The sequence below is a fragment of the Acytostelium subglobosum genome (assembly GCF_000787575.1).
Source record: "Acytostelium subglobosum LB1 DNA, scaffold: scaffold28, whole genome shotgun sequence".
NCBI classification, from domain to species: domain Eukaryota; phylum Evosea; class Eumycetozoa; order Acytosteliales; family Acytosteliaceae; genus Acytostelium; species Acytostelium subglobosum.
Genome location: NW_012236505.1, coordinates 24,345 through 40,846, shown reverse-complemented (window position 1 = coordinate 40,846; position 16,502 = coordinate 24,345). Strand labels below are relative to the sequence as shown.

Sequence of the window (16,502 nt, the reverse complement as noted above, 5' to 3'; positions counted from 1 at the left end):
GGGAACTTTGACTTGTCCAAGTAAAACGCGCAACTGCAGGGTGTGTGCGCGCGAAGCTGCAAACATAGTCCTTTGGCAACTTGTTACCAGGCCCAAAACAGGAGTGGTTTGGTTTGTTGGTTGTGTACCTGCAAAAGGAAAAAAGATTGTCCCCAGGGCATCAATAACATCGGAGTAGAGTGTATTGGTATCTTTWATTACCAAAGAGTACTAATTATAACATACATGTAGTTTGGGGTTATTGGTTTGACCTTAACTCCTAACAATTCCGACCAAAAGGACCAAGGCCTTTGGCTTCATCTCTGTCCGATCTCCGTCTAACGAAGTTACAGCGTTGTCGACCCTTCATCACTACTACAATTATATCGTCATTGGTTGAACATTAAAGTTTATTGACGAGGACAATGTCAATGGTGGATCTTGTTTGGATGAATGAATGCTYTTGGATGGAGGGAGGAGGAGGATGTTTATGGACCACCACATGAGCCAGACATGCAGACACTGGTGTCGGCTGGGATGGTACGACCACAGTTGAGGTCTGGGTTCAGTTGAGCGAAACGGGTGTTGGTCAAGAGGAACATCTGGGCGAGCTGGGTGCACGAGGCAGCATTGGGGATCTCGCAGAGGTTGCCACACTCATTTCCATCGTCGACACACTTGGTCACGGGCTTGATGCAGGCACCATTGGCAAAGAATGGAGTGGTGTCCACGGTGTAGTTGCTGAAGGGGTTCAGGATGATTGAGGTGGAGCCGAGGGTCAGGGCGACCTCGCAGTCGGTGGTGCCCTTGGCAATGGTGGATGGTCCCAACCAGACGTCGACGTGGTACTTCTTCTGGGAGTTCCACTTGTTGATGCACTCCTCACACGAGTCCTCCATGATCAGGTACTTCTTGTAGGTGGGCGAGTAGATGATGGACTTGGTGGGGATCGAAGCCTTGGCGCCGGCGAATGTGATGGGGTTGGCGTAGGTTCCGAGACCTCCGGCGACTCCACCAGACTTTCTTGGGTAGGCGATAGCTGGACCTGGTGGGCAGTTGTCACCGGCGGCGTAGAATGACATGTAAGTGGTGACAGTCTTTGGAGAAGCGGCATCAGTGGCAGTCAAGGCCACGGCCAAAGTAACAAACAGGGCAATAAAGAGCTTCATTATTGTACTAAGTATGTTTGATTGATTAATTGATTGAATGAATGGTCAACTGACAAGACACTCTTTAAGTACCTACTTACTTGGATCGATCATCAATCAGTTGGGTTAGTAAGATGACCGATGATGATGGTTCAATGGCTTGAGGACTGCCTCCAAGTCAACTTCAACAACCACATCCACATCCATATCCATTAATTCAATCATTTAGAGGCTAGACATAATCACTTTGAAACAGGGTCCAAAGGGACACGAGGGAGGGGGGCCAAATGAGTTGTTGATTAGTTCGAAGCGGGTATTCATTAATAATGAATGATCAATACCCGTCCGTCGTCAAACGGCCTGCCTGTCTGGCCTCAGATATTTAAAACATTATGTTTTCGTATAATACACCTGTAGACGAAACATCGTCTTGCTCACATTCGGTCTAAAGATGGATTCTCGATAACTAACAAACTAATCAGGTCAACAATAAACAGAGTTGGAACTGATTGATTGATTGGGTGAAATCTAGACTTTCAGACCCTCGACATGTCCTCCAAAGGACACCTTACATTCCTTACATTATGGGATCAGGCCATGACCCTTCGCCGATCACCACTATCCAGGTCTGTTCAACAGCTATCCCGTTGATGTCTTTTGTCTTGGTTGTGGGAGCACTACCATCCGAATTGCCGTAAATGTCAAGTCAGTCATCAGTGCTGTTGTTGGAACTTGGAACTTGGAACTTGGAACTTGTAATGGACCGGCTGCACTTGTGAAGGGCCAGTTGATCAGGTCATTGATTGAATGAACGATTGAGCCAACACTTGGATCGATCACAACACTTGATGTATTTATATAAGCTATATGCTACAAAACGAACGATGAGCAGGTTTATTATCACTGATCATCAGTGCTGAAGGGGGTAGGGTAGGGTAGGGTAGGGTATGGATGTAAACATGTACATGGATGTGATTGATTGGAATGATTGAATGAATGGAATGATTGAATGAATGGAATGATACAATCGAGCTAGGGATGAATGAATCGATGAATGGGTGGTGCCTAGCTCCAACCAACCTAGCAACGACAATATCAAACTTATTCGAGGAATCGATTCCTTAGATGGACGTTGTCCTTGACGAGTAGTACCTCTGGCACACGCTGCAGTCGTTGCAGATGGAAGTCCTTGGCAGTGCCGTAGAACTTGAGATGGGGGAATGTGACCAGCAGGTTCTTGATCTTGAACTTGATGTTGTTCTTCACGAGCTTCTTGTTGATGCCCGACGTCTCCTGCTCGGCTGCTGGCACCAATGTCGTCGCCGCCTCACCACCCGAGTTGTTGTTGTTGGCACTCGCGCTGGCATTGGCGTTGGCGCTGGCGGCCGCTGCAGCCGCTCCCTTCTTGCCCTTGGCCTTGATGAGGAGCACGTCGTAGAGACGGTGGTAGCTGAGCTCGATTGGCAGCTGGCTGGTCTCGAGCAGCGTGTCGTAGAGCACGAGCAGGTCGATCTTGAGCGTGTCGTTCTTGATGTTCTCATTCTTCATCGCAAGGATATCGCCCAGGTCGCGCCAATCGCGACTGGCACGCATCGCCAGGATCACCTCGTCCTCGCGACGCACCTGTTCGGTCTGCTGCACAGCCACCGCGTTTGTGCCATTGATGCCCGCACCGCACTTGGCAAACTGGCGGCGTCGGTACGAGCTAAAGTGCGCGTGGCACAGACAGAAGCGGCGGTCGCCCGTCGGGTATGCCAGGTCAAAGTAGTTGCAGTGGTCCTGGTTGAGTGGATGCTGTTTGTGCACGGCGTCCGCGCCCTTGGGTGGTAGGTACGTGATCGACTCGCATATGTAGCATGGCAACAGCTCCTTCTTGATGCCAGAGTTGTTGTGCTCGCGAGGTGACGACAGGGTGAGGCTGTCACTGCCAGACGACGTCGTGCCGCCGTTGTGTTGTTGTTGATGTTGAGGGTGGAGGGCCGAGGCCGTGTGGTGGATGTTATGTACAAGGTTGAAGGAGGAAGCGGGTGGAGATGAGGAGAGCGACGAGAGCTGCGGCGAGTTGAGCGACAGCATCGAGAAGTCGTACTCGTTCTTGCTGATCTTTCGCTTCATCGTTGAGTTCCAATGGTTCTTGATTGCGCAGTTAGTGCGGCCAGGCAGCAGCTTAGAGATCTCGGCCCATTTGTTGCCATGGACGCGGTGTGCCTCGAGGATGACCTTGTCCTCGTGCAGAGTCCATGCGTCACGCTTGATGTCTGGGTCCAGCTGATTGGCCCATCTCTCGCGACACTGTCTGCCATTGCGCTGGCCCGTCAGACTGGCAATGTACTTCCAGCGCTTGGTGCCATACTTGTCGACAAGCAAACGCAGCTGATCATCCTCTTCCTTGGTCCAGTGTCCCTTGGACGTGTGCTTCTTTGGCTTGGCAGTGGCCGAGTCGTCCTCATCCTCAGACGAAGACTCTTCCTCCGAGTCATCACACGCCTGGTCCTGGTCCTGATCATGATCTTGGTCATCTTGGTCGTCGAGCTGCTCGTCCGACTCTGAGCTCTGATCGCTCTGGTCGCCATTGTCTGAGTGCTCGCTTGAGTCGGTCGACTGAAGGCTGTCCTGCTGGCCTGAAGTTGGCGCCAGATGGTGAGTCTGCGTGGTGTGTTGCATGGCCTCGGTGGTTGTGGCAGTGACGTTCCACGATGGCGAGAACATGTAGTCCGCTTGGTAGGACTGACAGCTGACACACAACCACTGCTGTGACAGTTGCTCACCATAGACACACGTGCGGTGATAGCTGGCGTGGCACGACAGGCATGATAGCATGCTGCTTGCGTCGACGATCGATCCAAAGCATTGCGAGCAGCTGGTGCCCGACACCTGGGCAAAGAGTGACGACGTGTCTAGTTTGGAGAGCTCGCCTGACGATAGCTCGCCCTCGGCACAAAAGTCCACCATGGGCTGGTCGATAGGGGACTGCACGCTAAGCTGGTGGTAGATGGGAAGTGTGGTGGGGCTGCTCTGTGATTGCATGCTGTCCATATAGCCGGCGCCGCTGGGCGACGTCGTCGAGGTTGTAGTCATACATGTCTGTTGATTATGGTTGATGGAGTTGATGTCGCCGTACAAGGACATCATCGATGGCTCCATCATAGTCTGGTTCTGTTGCTGATGTTGATGCAGTTGATGTTGCTGATGTTGGTGTTGTTGCTGCTGATGAAGCTGATGCTGCATTGAGACCGAGGGCTGAGGGATCACCATAGTTGCGGCAAGACTGCTGTTTGAGAGGTTCTGGGGTGAGCTGGCCGCCGACGAGATGTTGCGTGGCGAGTTGAAGTTGGAGCTGCTCTGACTCAGGGTAACGTGCGAGTCGCCGGCAATGTCAATCGATGATGACGTCGGATGTGGGGACCTTGGCGTCGAGCCAGTCGACGACGACGTGGAGTGTGGCATAGCTGTGAATAACGGGATGGATGTGCTCATGCCCAGACCTGATGCAGGCTTGACAGCCGTGGACGGCGACAGCGGCAGCTGGTGGGAGAGCAGACGCGGCGACGTCTTGGCCTTGGCCGACGTAGCCGACGAGCGTGGGGAGTAAGGCTTCTTGGTGACTGTCGATATAGAGGCCTTGGGTGAGATGGGACCTGTGTTATTGGTCTGTTGCTGTACATTGTTTAGTGTGTGCAGAGGCAGAGAGAACTTGGGAATGGTCCTGATGCCGCCACTGCTGCTTAGCGGACTGCTCTGCTGAGGTACCACCACGGGCACGTTGGCGGGTGGTGGCGGCGAGCCGCCCGAGTGATGAAGCACGCTTATTGGGCTGGACACTGGCGAGTTCTTGATCGGAGTGTTGCCAGACATGGGTGGGGAGCTGCTGTAATATGTTGCCATGTGGTATGCCGGGTTGGGATGATGCTGTTGGTGCGTCTGTTGTGGCATCATCATTGGCTGTGAAGTGTGTTGTACCATTGAGTATCCAGCAGGTTGTGTATTATTATACACCTGTTGTTGTTGTTGTTGCTGCTGTTGAGAAGTGGATGGCAAGTAGGTAGTGTAGCCCAATGCAGTCTGTTGTGGATGTTGATGGTATTGTACATTGATATAGCTTGGATGTATGTGTTGCTGTTGCTGTTGCTGCTGCTGTTGATGTTGCTGGTGCAGAAGCTGCTGCTGATGTTGTTGTTGTTGCTGCTGTTGCTGTTGTTGCTGTTGATTATGATGTACATGATGGATCTGTGAGTAGCCAACAGGCGATTGGGACTGTGGATAATGTCCGTACAATTGCTGCTCCATTCCAAAGTTGGCGACGGCTGATGCCGATGTCGTTGTGGCCAAATTATTATTAGAATACATGTTGAATGCCGGTATGTCATTGAACTCCATTGTTTAGTTTGGATGGATTGATGGATGGCTGTTCGTGTTGAGAAGGAGTTTGTTAGTCACGTGATTGGGTTTGGGTTTGTGTGGGATTTGTTCCAGGATTCCTGGATTGATCAATCAATCAATCATGGAAACATACCTTAAGATGTAATTAATAGTAATAGAAATGATAATAATAATAATAATAAATAGAATATATGGGTATGGTTATATGACTATAAATATAATATTATATGTTATAATTATAGGTGAGTTGTTTGTTTGTTATATATATGATATTACAAATTGATATCGTATTAGAGTGATGATGTTGGTGATGATGATGGAAGTATATATATATATATAAATATAGAGATATATATAAAGATTAGATGGATGTTATATATGATTGTTCCTGATGTACATTGATGTGAATGTGACAGTGAGTGATTGATTGAGTGAATATGGAAACTGGAATTGTTTGATTGAAGCAAGTCTGGAATCTGAACTCTGATAGTAGTAGTAGTATTACTAAATGATTGAATGATTGATTGGTTTGTTAGTTAGTGAATGTCAATCAAACATCAAACTTGATTAGTGTTGGCAAGTGGCCATTATGTGAAATAGGATGATGAAGGTGCCACTGATCACTGATCACTGATCACATATGTGCCCGCTCGTTTTGCTCCCCATATATCTGGATTTGTTGTTGGAGATGTGCTCGAGCAAACATATGAGCGGGATGGAGATGCGGATATGGATATTGATGTGGATGATGAGGTGATGGTTATGACGACACGAGATGTTTGAAACAGGCTGGCTGGCTGGGGCTGTAGCCTGGGGTGGTGGTGGTGATGTGGAGTAAGGTGATCGAGTAAGGGAGGAGGGTAGGGATGTGTCCTCTTCTTCCAAGTGGTCGTCGGTAACTAAGTTGCCGCCGACATATATACAACACATTAAACAGGGTTGATGTTGTCTCGGTGATATATGTCCATATATCTTTAATTTGTTTGATCAGCGAGTGTGTGTGTGTGTGAAGGGCGAGTGTGGTGGACCTGGGCAGGGTGAGTGGGATGTGATGATGATGACAATCAATCGATCAACACACACACACAACACACCCAGCAAATAAACAGCAAACAAACAAATATATAATATATACCATTAATATATATATATCTTTAAATAAATAAGTTGTTGTTATAAAGAAGTAGTAGTTGTTGAAGCTACTGTTGCTGTTATAATAATGGTGATGGCAGTGAGAGTGAGTGATTGATTGATCAATCAAGGTGGACTATGTATGGATGCCGATTGATGGACAACAATCCCAACACTACACTTGTGGTTGTAGTGGTCTAAGGTTTTGTTGTATGTGTGTGTGTTGGATGATGGCCGTGGTACGGGGTGATGGGGTTTGTGATGGTGATGGCAGTGAGTGTGATTGATTGATTGATGAGTGTATGTAGTGTGTGAGTGTTGAGAATGCGTGTGTGGGTGTGTGGTGTTGACAACAAACACTGTCAAACAAACAAATAAGGTCGTTTAAGGTGTGGAGGTGGAGGCCAGACCAGAGGCCAGGGACCAGGTCCTAGATGGCATTGTGCCAGTCACAACACTGTTTGTATTTTGTTTGTGTGTTTGTGTATGTGTGTATGTGTGTGATGTGATCTGATGTATGACACAAACATTTGCCAAGAGACACGTTGAGAGCTATGTTCTGCTGCTCCTCCTATGCTCCGCGGAGTGTGCACTCTAATGTAATTGTCGTTGTTATGTGTGTGATAAGATAGGTAGGAAGGTAGGGATGTGATGGGATAGGATACTTTTGTTGTTGGTTTGAGTGAATGATGATGACTTGAAAAGTGTAAGTCAATCAAGGTTGTATGTTTGTTTGTTCAATTCAACAAACAAACCGTGTGTGAGTGGAATTGATTGCAGCAGGAGAGAGAGAGTAAGAGAGGAAGAGTAAGTCTCCGTGGATCTCACTCTATGTCTAACCGCAATGTGTATGTTTGTATGTATGTATGAGCTAGGTGTATGTACACTGAGTGGAATGCGTGAAGTGATTGAGTGATGAACTGAATAAAGATCCAAACGAGATAGGAGGGGCAGGTTCCGTCGACGTGATGGATCCCGCTGAGATAACTCTAGAGAGTGTTGTTGTTGTCTCCATGCATTGTGATGGATGATATTGCTGCAACATGTTGCAAGGCCCAATCAAAAAAATAAAGTTGTGTATGTTGGATTGGCGATTGATGATTGTGATGGGCATTGATCATGGTAAGTGCGAGTGTGTGAGAGTGTATGTGTGGTATGGAAGTGGTGTTGGTCACATGACCAAGACCAAGAGTCGGGGAGGCGGGTCAAGCAAGGGTCAATGACGCATACATGCTCGACCTTTGGTCTTTTTCAAGTGTAACGATCGTTAACGTGTAGGAGGTTGTATAACGACGTTCAGTGTTGTGTTTGATTGTTTGATTGTTTGATTGTTTGATTGTTTGAGGTGGACAACCAAACCAAACATGGGGTGTTTGTGTTTACACAAACGCAAAGTGGAACATGGGGCGGGTGGGTGAGTGACGATGGTGATCGTTCTGAATGAATGAATGTTGAGGAGACATTGCCGCCCTTCCTTCACATCGGTCCTTGTTGTTGAAGTTGTTGGTGTTGTTTGAATGATTGAATTGAGAGTCCTTACCTTATGTCTGTCTATGTTTGAGTCAGTGATCAGATGAATGAATTCCAAAAGACAGGTGATTGTAGTTGACTTTGTCGGGGTAGTGTAGGGGTATGTCTCTGTCAAGTCTGGATTGGGATTGGGGATTGATCAGTGAGGTGAATGGGATTGGATATGTATGTTAGAAGGGTTGCATATGCAAGATCATCAACTTCACTCAATCACTCGACATACCTTGGTCTGATGACAAAGTGTCTTTCTGGAAGTGCCTGCTCACCAAAGGCCTTGCTGCTGTGGCTGTCTGAACTGTTCTTCTAGCTTCTCTTCTACTTTGTAATTATTATTATTGTAGTTATTGTAGTTATTGTAGTTATTGTGATTGGATATGTTTGTCCAATTGGATTGGTTGTCTGGCGTGTTGCAAATAAACAATCTGAAAAGGGGAGGAGGAGAGTGAGAGCTGATCCTGATCCCGGGGGAGGTGGTCGCAGGAGATATGATCGAGAGTCAAACAGGGCAGTCACGGCTGTGCAATCGGATGGCCAAACTTGGAGGAATATCTGGATGGGTGCGGGACGATCGAGGACCTGGTCTGTCTGTCTGTCCGGTCCGAGAGTAGTATTAAATGTGTTTGTGTGTGTGTGGTGGGGGTGGCCGGATGATAAATGATGTGCGGGTGTGTGTGTGTAGGTGGGGGTGATTGATGCAGAGATACGATGTGGGTCAGTTCGAACTCGAGCTCGCTCGCGGTTATAATCTGACTTGACTAACTAACTAACTACCTTAACTGACTGATTGACTGATGGACTGACTGAGTAACTGGATGACAATGGTGACTGTGCACTCACCTGCCTGCTTTGGTGACTGTGAGGGATTGATTGAGTTTGATTGGTTGGTGGAATGGATCGTGATGGAGTGATGGATTGAGGCGTGCCTCAGTGTTGACACGCGAGAAGTGGAAGTGGAAGAAGAGGAGGAAGAAGAATAAGTTTGATGGATGTGTGGATCACGATCAACTTTGTGTGATTTGAGTATGTGATTGGATAAGAATATGGATGGAGTTGGTGATGGCTGGGTCAGCTCAGTGTGTTCCTGTTTTTATGATTGATTTGAATGATTAACAAACAAACAAACAAACAATTAAGAATTATAATTCTTTGATGGCTTGATGGTGATGGCGGCGATTAGATCATTGTTGACATTGTGTGCGATCCCCATATCCAGTAGTACATACATAAACTCAAAGAAACTCACTCACTAATCATTCACTTTGTACATATCATACACGCGAATGTAGGTTAGGGTGTGATCAAAATGAGCACCCTGTGTGTATGATGACATTGATTTGATTGTTTTTTCTTTTGTTTGTTTGGTTTTTAGTTTAGTTTTTTGATTAGGTTTGAGCAATATGTGCCCCACCCCTACACTTTGGTCGTGAGCCCCTCTTGTCTTGGCATAGCGGGGCAGAGTCCAATGTAACCAGTGCAATGAGTCCAGTGCCCCCCTATGCCAGAGTGATCGTTGGTGCACCAGAGGTCCTCGCACACAAAATGTGGGGGCTGGTCGAACAATAAGAATCTCCCATTGTTTGTGTGAGTGGTAGTGATGGTGATGGGTGGGCGATGCCGAAGCACCTGATCAGTCTGTGAGTCCAGTCGTCATACCCCATGGAAATAAAAACAAACATAACTAGATGAGATGTGATCACATTGTACTATTATTATGTGTGTGATTGTGTGATTGAGTGCGTTGGTCTTGTGGAGGCCCACTATGATCGTGAATCTAGACAAACAAACTAAACCTATCTATCTACTAACTAACTAACAAACTACTTTCATTGAATGACATCAGGGTTGGTGCTTGGTAACAAGCAAAGATCATATATATATGTGTGTGTAATCTAAGAGTAGAGGGATACGCACTCAGACATCCTACCATGTCCAATTCAATTTGGTCAATGTTGTAGTTGCGATTGATTGATGGGTGTCGATGGGATTGCACTTGTAACTAGCACATGGGCAAATATAGTTGTTGGTAGTGTGATGAAGAAGATACTATAACTCTCAATATCACAAATGGATTGATTGTTGATTGATTGGTTAATGAATGGATGTCCAAGTCACCTTAAATGGACTGGCGGGTCATATCCAATCATGAATTCAATTTCCATCACCGGGACCATAGTGATGATGATTATGATGCTCACTACTATTGTCGTTGTGATATGTAACCTTGATCAGAGCTAGTGACCAATGACGGTCCAGGACCAAACTCCACGCAAAGATAAAAACTGGATGAATCAGAGTGATGATCAAAGGGTGGAAAGAAGGTCTACAATCGTCTTCCCACCTCTTCTACTATATTTATTATATTTGCAAGCTTCTCAATCAACCGCGGACAGTCACAATATGCCAAGCTGTCAGTCAGTCAGTCAATCAATCGATCATTCAAGGCCAAGATCACCAAATGAAAGGGTCGCGCCAACTCCAGCCAGCCAACCAGCCAGCCGCAAGCCAGCCAGTCTTGCCAAGACAACTTGTGAAGTTAGAGAAGCTGCTTGTCACGCTTCCTTTGATCCTGCCTCCACTTTGGCAGGGCGCTGAACTGTGATTGAGACATGCCGAATATCTTTACAAACTCCTCGTCGCAGAGGTAGGTCTCCAGCCTCAGAGGATCAAGCTCGGCTCTGGTTTGCTTGATCTGCTCGTAGGTGAGTGTCTTCTTTTCGCCATGTCCGCCATTGCAGTACTCGGGCTCGGAGGAGGAGCGAGACAGCGATCCGGGCGTGACGGTTGGCGATGTGTCTGAATGTGCCGAACTGACATTTGCGCCCTCGCTATGTGTGGAGTTGTTGTCATCTGCCGTCACGTGGTCCACGGTGATGGCAGGCAGCTGGCCGTCTGAATCCTCGTCCAACGCCGCCTGGTCCAACTGATCCTTGTCCTTCTTCTTCCTGAATGTGCCAGTGAGTCTTTGCAGACGGGTCTGCGATCGAGGTCGCGAACCGTCACCACTGCCCTCCTCCTTGGACCTTGGCTGCTTCTTCTTCTTTGGTCTGTTTGCTTTGTTCTCTTGATGCGCGGAGCTATGTGTTTGGTCTGGTGTCGTTTGATCAGTGCCTGGCACTGATGTGGTGTTTGATGACTGATCTTCTGTCGTGATTGATGATGATGGCGTGGAGGTTGAGGATGGAGTTGTTGGCGTTGGTGTTGTTGATGAGGGCTGGACATCTGGAGATGACTTGATCGATGTGTCTGCGGCGGCGTCATCGCCACCACTACCACCAGTCATTGTCTGATGCTTGTTCTTGTTCTTTCCAATCCTCTTCAGTGTGTTTAGGAATGACTTCTTGTTCTCAGTGGTCGACGAGGCGGCCGCAGAGGATGGCGAGGGCGGGGACGCGGGAGATGCCGGCGTAGTCTGCGGCGGTGTGACCGAGACTGGCGCCTGTTGCTCGCCACTGTTCCTCGATGGGACTGGTGGCCTGCTGTCCAATGATGAGCGCATTGGTACGGCGGGTGAGGGTGGCGGATTGGTCGGGAGCGAGTCCACACTGCTTGTAGACAGCTTCTTCTTCTTCCTCTCAGACAGCTGCTGTTCGATTGACGTGTCCAGCTGTGGCGCGGCAGCTACCGCTGATGCTGCATCCTCGCTGACAGGGTGATTGATCCACTGCCTTGTCCCTTGCCTCCTTGATCGCATTATTCAGCGTGTTGTACCACTCGAGGCGCTCCTTCTCACTGTTTACAATGAATGCTACCTCATTGTCGGTGGAGTGCAACGTGAGCTGCAGTGGCACGGACAGTGTCTCGCCCACTGTCGTGTTGGCCAGCTCCATCTGTCCCTTGTACTTGACCTTTAGGGGGCCAGTGGGACTGGCGCCAATTGGTATCTTCATCCTGTGCATTGGTCGGCCATATACCAGGATGTCTGTGAACAAGAAGATGCTCACCTCCTCCTTCTTGGGAGTAGTGAACACTCCCTCCTTGATGAACTTCCTCGTGCGCTCAAAGAGTGGCTATGTGATTGATTGAGTTAGTGACCATGCACACACACGCACGTAGACAAGTCTATACACATACAGGAGCCTTCTCAAGTGATGACATGATCTCGATGAACTTCTTGGTGTTCTCGCCTTCACGCTTCTTCTCGTTCAGGAAGGTGGCAACAGCCTTCATTCGCTCGGTGGCGTCCACCAGGGTCTTGTAGTCTGGGTGATCGGTCCACGTGTGCTTGACCAGATCGGACAGCAGTAGGCTGTAGCGAGGCACACGTTGCACTGGCATGATGAGGAAGTATGTTACGTCGAATGTCTTGCAGGCGGGCGATGCGCGCATCTCTGCCAGGGTGGTGCCCACCTTCTCCTTCTTCTTGACCTCCTCCAGCATCTCCAATGCGTTGTTGTAGTTCTGGATGTAGCCAGTGTACACCCTGAACGACTCTGAGATGCCAAAGAAGATGTCGCCCAACTTCTGATGATGGTTCCAGTTCTCAACGCGTGGCTTCAATTGATTGATCAGCTTCTGGCCAAAGTCGCGAATCACATGTATATCTGAGAAGATCACCTTTGTCTGTTCCTTGGTCAACAACTCCTTATCTGTCAATGGTTTCATATATTCCTGTAGTCGATTGATTGATTGATTGGATTGAGTGAGTGAGTGAGTGGATGATTGATGGACCTACACTCGCGAGAGTCCAGTCCACGTACATTTATACATATTTCCAGGTTGGCGACATAGTCTATCTCGGTCTTGTATATCTCATGTGTGATCTTGTCTCTGTATGCACAGTCACGCTCTGTTTGAAAGGTGCGCGAGATTGTATGTGTTGTGTTAGACCTCGCACATGACCAACTTCAACTTCCAACATCCAACTTCCACCTTCCACCACTACCACCTCCTCCTCCAACAAGTTGATAATGCATACTTCTCTTCTTCAGGAGTTCTCTTGCTTTGAATCCTCTCCATAGTGATTGGAATGCAATGAATCCTTTCTCGCACTTGGCAACTAGGTAGGTGAGGAAGGGCGTTAGGATGAGTACTGAGCCAACAGACACATCCGTGCCAACAAACACACTTACAATCGACATTCTTGCCAGATAGCAGAGCCATCTGAGTCTTCAAAATGACAGCACCTTTGCGAGCAACCTTGACCGTCTTGGCCTCTTTGATCTGCGCCAGATAGTACTTGAGCTCGGTGAGTGCCTCGCCACGAGGCATGGTGATGGCAGTCTTGGGTGGATCAATGGTCTTATAGACTGTGGGATAGCCACGGGCTTCAGCCACCTGTGACAATGCCAACAGACACTCAACCACTCTCACCTTGTTACCATACTCATACAAGTCTGATACCTGAAACATCTTATGTCTTGGTATTCCAAACTCCTCTGTCAATGCTGCCAAAAAGAAGTTAAGATTCTCCAACAGTTTGAACTCCTATTATTGTTGTTTAGATGTCAGTCAATGCCATATTGTTGGTTGTTGCCGCGCCACTGTTTGTTTCCGTTCTGTCGCCACACTTGTTTCCACTATCGCCACACTTTCGCCACACTGTTGCCACCAACTTACAATCTTTGTGTTCTCCTGTATCTTTGGCACGGCATCATGTGATATTGAGTTGGCAAGATGGCATAGGGCTATACCATTGCGCAACTGTTCGTAGAAGTCACCTCTGAAACGTATTTGCAACGACTCCTCTATCCATCTGCGCACGTTGAACTCTGTCTTTAAGAAATTGACCACGCCCTCATCCGTAATCGATGATACATTGGCATTCAAATTGAAGTTGGACTTTGTCCCTCTTAATGCTGGTCTACTTGTCATCCTATCTCTCTCTCTTTCCTCTGTTGGTTGTCCTTTGATTGATTGTTATAAATGTACAATTGTTGTTGTTGTTGTTGTTATGTGGAAGTAATAAATAAATAAATAAAGATAGATAGATAGAGATAGAGATAAAGATAGAGTTGACTGGACTTGTACCCTATGAGTATGGATGGATGGATGATCGATGAGTATTAGTATACTTATACTAAGTATATGCTGTGGATGGATTGATCAATGTGTTTGCTAGCTCATCAAGCGCACATCAATGAATGGGGGATGAATGATGAATGCAATGTTGCTGTGATGGATGGAGGGTTGGTAGTTGGCAACACATACACACACACTCACTCCACACACCAACCACATCACAACAGTTGATTGATCAAATGCCGATCCATTCAATCATTCACACTGACTGGACTTGACTTGAGGACACACAACTTTTAAACTTACCAATTATATGTTTGATTGATTTGATTGATTGATTGAATGACAATGAAGATGAGTCGAGACGTCTATTGGTCCCGGCCGGACGATGTACTTCTTCTCCTGAATGAGTCAGACTGAATGGTGGATGGATGGACGGGATGGATTGATATGACACTGATCGACCGCGATGTAATATTATTGTTGTTGTTGTTGTTGTTGTGTCTATGATGTGTCAGAGGGGCAACGAGTAATGAACAGTAGGTGTTTGGTGCAAGAGGAGGAAGACATGTGCAATGTTTATTGTGTTGGCTCAAACTGATTCGCCAGCCACACCACATCACGCCCTTTGGTTTGGTGGCTTACCGGCAAGGACCTTTGTGAAGGGTTGTTGTGAAGTCCATCGCCCGACAATTTTTGATCAATTTTGTCGTGTTGTTGTTTGTGTTGGAGGCAACACAGATCTTGGCATACATGCATGAGTTGGAGATGACTACATCGCAATCGTGATGGTCTCATTCCTCTCTGGCAAGAGGCAGATGTACCATGGTATATGACATTCGTTTGTTTGACCACAGTAAAGTATGATTGGTATCGATCCATGACAGAGATGGTTATGCGAAAGGGTTGGGTCTGATGGACCTGGGTCCATTCCACTTGGTGCACGACTACATCTCATCCTCATCGAATGATAGCATCCTGGTGGATGTGTTGGCATCGACTGTCTTGGTCTTTGACTTGGACTGCATCTGAGCCTTGGGACTCTGTTTGGTCTTCTTGATTTGTTGAAGTGTCTGTTTGAGATCAGTTGACGTGTTGCTACCTGCTGCGCTACCAGGCTGTCGTGTACTGCTCGTGTTGATGGTGGAAGACGACGAGCCAGCGCTGTCTGATGCATCCAACTTCTTGAGTGGCTTTTGGAACTTGATCTTACGCACCTCTCCAGTGGCCTTGGCACGCTCCTCCTCCAACTGATCCTGCTCGATGCGTCGTTGACGCTCCTCCTCGAGCGCCTTCTTCTCCAGGTCGTCCTTCTCATATAGACGTGCTTTGCGCGCTTCCACACTGACATTATAGGCATCCAGTGCTCTTAGTCTTGCCTCCTTCTCAATCTCATCCTCTTGTTGTTCATCGTCATCATCTATATTGTCATTGCCATCTCCGCCACTGCCATCCTTTGACATATACTCCTTGAACTTATCATTGATATCCACTTCATTTGGTAGATGTTGTGCCTTTAACTTTTGCAAGAACTTTGGTGTTGCCCTTGTATATTGCAAAGTATGCTTTCCCAATCCTCCCTTCTTGTCACTCATACTAATATATATATGATAGTATCTCTATCTCTCTCAACTTTGAATGAATGAAAGAGTGTAGTGATGAGAAAGTGTCAAAACGCGAACTTTCTTCAAAGTTGTTGTCGACTTTGTGTGATCCACACATCTGCATTGTGCACAATTAGATAATAATCATCTATCTACATATACATAAATACACAATGTTGTACTCACCAAAGGAACTGGCAATGAGACTGCTGAAGGTCGGCGCACGCAAAATATGGCTAGACCCAACAAAGATGGAGACAATTCAACAGACTAGAACGAGTATGACTCATTCATTCATTCATTCTTACAACATGTAAAGATGAGTAACTAACGAATCGATGAATCAATCAATCAATGATATTTAACAGGATCAGGTATTAGAGACTTGATTAGTCAAGGAGTTATCAAGAGAAAGTTTACGATTAGAGGAAGCAATAAGCCATCGAGAGGACCATTCTTGATTCCAAAGGTAGATCTGTCAGCAACGACTGTCAGTCAACAGTAAACAAACAACGAACGAACGATAATATATATACTAGTACAACAAACAAACACGATGATTACGACTATGACTACGACTTCGACAGAGACAGAGAAGACACTCTTTCACACTTTATTGCAGTACATCATCAATCAATCAATCAATCAATCAATGGTTGTGACCATGAGCATCACCACCTGCATGACTATGACCRTGATGATCRTCACCACCGGCATGACTRTGRCCGTGGTGTTCAGCATGGCTRTGTCCGTGGTCTTTAGGTGCGGCGTG

General features: G+C 47.1%; 5 protein-coding genes across 5 annotated transcripts; 1 reads left to right on the top strand and 4 right to left on the bottom strand.

The window, feature by feature from the left end:
• Positions 1-467: 467 nt before the first annotated feature.
• Positions 468-1,241, bottom strand: SAMD00019534_105860 (hypothetical protein; the record flags this gene model as incomplete). Its single annotated transcript, XM_012894021.1, has 2 exons — positions 468-1,155; positions 1,225-1,241. 2 exons carry the CDS (start codon positions 1,239-1,241, stop codon positions 468-470), a joined length of 705 nt encoding a protein of 234 aa, XP_012749475.1.
• Positions 1,242-2,228: 987 nt separating this feature from the next.
• Positions 2,229-5,504, bottom strand: SAMD00019534_105850 (hypothetical protein; the record flags this gene model as incomplete). The annotated part of the gene is made up of 1 exon (XM_012894020.1): positions 2,229-5,504. One exon carries the CDS (start codon positions 5,502-5,504, stop codon positions 2,229-2,231), a length of 3,276 nt encoding a protein of 1,091 aa, XP_012749474.1.
• A 6,236-nt stretch (positions 5,505-11,740) lies between these two features.
• Positions 11,741-13,979, bottom strand: SAMD00019534_105840 (hypothetical protein; the record flags this gene model as incomplete). Its single annotated transcript, XM_012894019.1, has 6 exons — positions 11,741-12,175; positions 12,240-12,776; positions 12,866-12,954; positions 13,084-13,164; positions 13,238-13,592; positions 13,725-13,979. The coding sequence occupies 6 exons, from the start codon at positions 13,977-13,979 to the stop codon at positions 11,741-11,743; spliced, it is 1,752 nt and encodes a 583-aa protein (XP_012749473.1).
• A 1,094-nt stretch (positions 13,980-15,073) lies between these two features.
• On the bottom strand, positions 15,074-15,722 carry SAMD00019534_105820 (hypothetical protein; the record flags this gene model as incomplete). The annotated part of the gene is made up of 1 exon (XM_012894203.1): positions 15,074-15,722. A coding segment is annotated over one exon (649 nt), but the record flags the coding sequence as incomplete, so codon positions are not given.
• A 145-nt stretch (positions 15,723-15,867) lies between these two features.
• SAMD00019534_105830 (hypothetical protein) lies at positions 15,868-16,229 on the top strand (the record flags this gene model as incomplete). Its single annotated transcript, XM_012894018.1, has 2 exons — positions 15,868-16,009; positions 16,099-16,229. Coding segments are annotated over 2 exons (273 nt in total), but the record flags the coding sequence as incomplete, so codon positions are not given.
• Between the last annotated feature and the right edge of the window lie 273 nt (positions 16,230-16,502).